Source organism: Anneissia japonica, unplaced genomic scaffold (genome assembly GCF_011630105.1).
Source record: "Anneissia japonica isolate Jap-2015-1 unplaced genomic scaffold, ASM1163010v1 scaffold1785_len1016330_cov206, whole genome shotgun sequence".
In the NCBI taxonomy this organism is placed as follows: domain Eukaryota; kingdom Metazoa; phylum Echinodermata; class Crinoidea; order Comatulida; family Comatulidae; genus Anneissia; species Anneissia japonica.
In genome coordinates, this window is record NW_022694363.1 from 873,549 (window position 1) to 878,621 (window position 5,073).

At 32.6% G+C, this 5,073-nt stretch overlaps 1 protein-coding gene across 1 annotated transcript in view; it reads left to right on the forward strand.

Moving 5' to 3' along the window:
* The window catches only part of LOC117101038 (multiple epidermal growth factor-like domains protein 8), a 43,694-nt gene that overhangs the window by 21,989 nt on the left and 16,632 nt on the right, over positions 1–5,073 (forward strand). The window contains exons 17-18 of the mRNA XM_033240903.1: positions 1,641–1,855; positions 4,597–4,756. Coding sequence (XP_033096794.1) covers positions 1,641–1,855; positions 4,597–4,756 — 375 coding nt within the window. The remainder of the gene's footprint in view (positions 1–1,640; positions 1,856–4,596; positions 4,757–5,073) is intronic.

Below are 5,073 nucleotides of genomic sequence, written 5' to 3' on the forward strand. Positions count from 1 at the left end.
ACACATATATATATATATACACATATATATATATATATATATATATACGTATAATATACATGCGTATATATATACACACACGCATACGTATGTATATATGTACACGCGCGCGTATATATATATATATATGTATATATATACACATATATATATATATATATACATATTATATATATATATATATACGTATATATATACATGCGTATATATACACACGCGTATGTATGTACACGCATATGTATGCACATGCGTACGTATATATATATATACATGTATATATACGTGTATTCATATATATATATGTGTGTATATATATGTACGTATATATATATATATATACACGTATATATATATAGGGCCTATATACTTTTTAAGCCATGTATCATGCATAGGAACGTTGACCCCTGCAAGGCTCTGGTTAAAAAAATAAATGTGTTTACTTTTGGAATTAAAATTTTTGAGTATGAAATTTTCCATTCAGTTGTGTATGTTTTTATTTTGCTATAGTTTATTTTCTGTACTTTAGGTTATAGGGTACTGCACCAAAAAAAACTAGGTCTAGGTATCTCTTGAAACATCTCAAACTCTGCTCAAACCACCAAAGAGATACCTTATCAGAAGCTTGTCATTTGGTTACATGACAGTAGACTGAGAGATACCACAGCCAAACATGTGTGACAGTGTGTTGGGAGCCTTTTTGACATAGCAAATTTTCATGTACTACTAATATGTTAATAATAATTCATTAAAAGAATAAAACAACAATTAATAAACATTTTATTGTTTAGAAATTTATCTATTACCACATAGACATAATGATTTAGATTTAGATAAATTAGAAACCAAGTTTAAGAAAAAATTTATGCACAAGGAGAGAAAGCCGAATGGTCGACCTTTCACCTAGTGCTACTGGTGCATGATTGTTGCTTTTTTGGATGAGGCCCAAATTTCACTGCCCAAACTTGAGAACGTCCGAAGTTGTTGATATTTATTTAGAAATAGAACACACAAAACCTATGTCATGAGTTTACATGGAACACAATTAATAAACTGTGTTTTAAAAGGTTAAATAGAAAGAGTGATGTAGGCACAATGAATTTAAAAGGTAGGAATTAGACAAGTAAGTAGGTAAGCTTAGCACAGCGAAACATGGTATCATCATTGTTTATGTTAAATAAACAAGGTGCAAGAGCTCAGACTTGTGGTTTCTTTGACTACTGGCCTCTGTTAATGTCAAATTTACAGAAAGATAGAGTGTATTTCCCTTGTATTTTGAAATTGTATATGTACAGCTTGTGTATAAACAATTAATAAACTGAACATTTACCAGTCATACTACAAGGTGTATCGGTAAATTTAAGCTGAAACGATATGTTGTTTTCTGAATGAAGGATGCCTGGGGAGAACACTGTTGTAACTAACCTCAAATTGTATCTTGCTCATGTTTATTCTAGGTATCATTACTGTATCTTTTGATGCAAGACAGACTGTGGATTGACTGATACTGTAACTAACCTCAAATTGTATCTTGCTTATGTTTATTCTAGGTATCATTACTGTATCTTTTGATGCAAGACAGACTGCGGATTGAATGATACTGTAACTAACCTCAAATTGTATCTTGCTCATGTTTATTCTAGGCATCATTACTGTATCTTTTGAAGCAAGGCAGGCTGTGGATCGTGACACCTATGGATTTAAAGCCATCTTTCAAGTGAATTCTTGTCCAAAAAGTTGCTATGGTAACCGAGAATGTGTGAAAGGTCAATGTGTTTGCCGAGAAGGTTACCAAGGCGACTTGTGCGAAACGGTGATTTGTCCAAATAACTGCAGCAAGCGTGGAATTTGTAACAAGGTAATTTATTCAGCCACTGTGGAACCATAGAATCCACACAGTAATTCAGCCACTGTAGGAACCACAGAATTTATATGTGGCAAAGGCAACACAAAAAGGTCATTCGTCTCAAATTGTTTCAGATAGAATGGCCAAAACATGCTGGAATGTCAAATTTTCGAAATCTATTTTATTGCACTAAACTAACCTTTATAAGAAAGTTATTTGCTTTTTCTCAGTTGGCCTATATTATTTCTCTGTAAAGCGCATAGGGGCAATGTGCAATATGCGCTATATAAATACAACATTATTATTATTATAATACATACTCCAAGTATTGAAATACACGCCATCGTGTTGGGATTCAATATTTCGACATTAATTATGTCATCATCAGGAATGAAAAAATTATCCATATTAGCAAGCTTATATGCACTAGTACGTGTATAAGAGACAGCAGTTACTACTGTATGCATTAGATATACTGTACCATAAATGATTAAAAGAAATAAGTTACACATATGTACATAGACCTTATCAATTACTAAAGCATGTATTACATTTTATGTTCAGATTTGTCTATTGTTTACCAAAAATGCATGAATACAGTATAATAATTAGTTTTATTAAATAGTATACTGTATCATAAATGACTAAATAAATAATAGTACTAGAAAATATTAAACCTAATTTATTACTTACATTACAGACGACATTATCATTTTCAAGTATACCCTGTAATCCTAAAACATATTGGAATGCCTCACAGTTTTTAACATGATCAAATATAACTCTATCAGATCGCGAAGAATGTTCTTTAAGTCTAGTTATTAAGCACCTATCTGTCTTACCAATATAATCACTATTGCAGCCTGGACATTTAAAATGATAGACAACAGAACTTCTGTACTCCTTAGGGGTTTGATCCTTAGTAGATATAAAATGAGAAACATTTATAATATATCTATATATTATGCTATGCTGTTATTTTCAATGTTAAAACAAACATTTTTTACGATTTGGTTTCTGCCTCAGAAATGCCCGAAATCATAAACTCAGAAGACTGATTTCTCAAATATTTTTCTTTAAACAGCTTAAGTTCAAACTTTTGTAACTTCATAAAAAGAAATCTTGGATTTAAATAATTCCTTTTCCATTTTTTGGCTTTCATTTTACATTTTTTAAACCTGTACATTAGCTCAACCCGCCCTCGATAAACTAACGTTACGTTTTCCCACTATATTAATTGGATTAACACATTATCAAGGATAAGTACTAAGTGTTTAACACTGGTGTCCTTGGATTCATTTATGTGTAAACGGATTAGTTGCTTTTTTTATGAGGTTTTAATTGTTCTTTACCGCCGAAAGTGCGGTATTCTAACGTTAGTTTAAGGAGGGCTGGTCGGCCTAATGACTAATAACAAAAACTCGATTTTTGCTATGAGTGACTGGTTTGACTTGTCTTTGCCACATACTGTGTTCATTTCCTGTAGCAAAAATGTCATTCCTTCCCTGTAGAAGCCACTGCTTTTCTAACAATGCAAGTCATTCATTTCCTGTAGCAACCAGATTGTTTCTAACAAGATGCAGGTCAATTACTCCCTGTAACAACCACAGAGTTTCTAACATGTAATTCATTCATTCTCTCTAGCAACCACAAAGTTTCTAACAATGTAAATCATTCATTCCATGTAGCAACCACAGAGTTTCTAACAATGTAATTGATTCATTCCCTGTAGCAACCACAGAGTTTCTAACAATGTAATCCATTCATTCCCTGTAGCAACCACAGAGTTTCTAACAAAGCAATTAATTCATCCCTTTAGCAGCCACAGAGTTTCTAACAATGTAATTAATTCATTCCTGTAGCAACCACAGAGTTTCTAAAATGTAATTTATTCATTCCCTGTAGCAACCACATAGTTTCTAACAATGTAGTTCATTCATTCCCTGTAGCAACCACAGGGTTTCTAACAATGTAATCCATTCATTCCCTGTAACAACCACAGAGTATCTAAAAATGTAATTAATTAATTCATTCCTGTAGCAACCACAGGGTTTCTAAAATGTAATTTATTCATTCCCTGTAGCAACCACAGAGTTTCTAACAATGTAATCCATTCATTCCCTGTAGCAGCCACAGAGTATCTAAAAATGTAATCCATTCATTCCCTTTAGCAGCCACAGAGTTTCTAACAATGTAATTAATTCATTCCTGTAGCAACCACAGGGTTTCTAAAATGTAATTTATTCATTCCCTGTAGCAACCACAGAGTTTCTAACAATGTAATTTATTCATTCCCTGTAGCAACCACAGAGTTTCTAACAATGTAAATAATGCATTCCCTGTAGCAACCACAGAGTTTCTAACAATGTAAATAATGCATTCCCTGTAGCAACCACAGAGTTTCTAACAATGTAATCCATTCATTCCCTGTAGCAACCACAGAGTTTCTAACAATGTAAATAATGCATTCCCTGTAGCAACCACAGAGTTTCTAACAATGTAATCCATTCGTTCCCTGTAGCAACCACAGAGTTTCTAACAATACGAGTCATTTATTCCCTGTAACAACCACTAACAATGCAAGTCATTCATTCCCAGTAGCAACCACAAGTTTTTAACAATTTTAGTCATTCATTCCCTGTAGCAACCACGGAGTTTCTAACAATGTTAGTCATTCATTTCTTCTAGCAACCACAAACTTTTAATTTAAAAAATCTATTCCAGAGATATAATAATGTATTTTACTTTTTCAGACTGTTGGGTTGTGTATTTGTGAGGATGGTTTCGGTGGAGTGTCATGCGACCAAGCTATTGATCATAATACAGTTGTATGGACTACAATTTTTGACATTAAAAGATTGCAGAATTCCTTGGTTTGTGGCAAGGATTATCCTTGTGGTCGGAGTGGTCACAGTATGATTCACTCATCTGATGGAAATTTGCTCATTTTTGGTGGCTTTTCCATTGAGCATGGTTTTCTAAATGATGTTTGGAAGTAAGTTTAGTATTTTTCTTCTTAATAGGTTTGTTATAGTGTTTGTTTAGGTTTTTTGCAATTTCAAAATTCTTTATCATCAAATATATAATAGTATGAAATTTAAGTGATAAAATTACAACAATGTTGGTAAAAAGGAGATGCCCTAATAATAGCAATCAACTGGAATCAACTTACTGCTGCCAAAGTTATGAGTAAAAGTATTACAGCTTCTCTGTACAAAAGTATACAATAC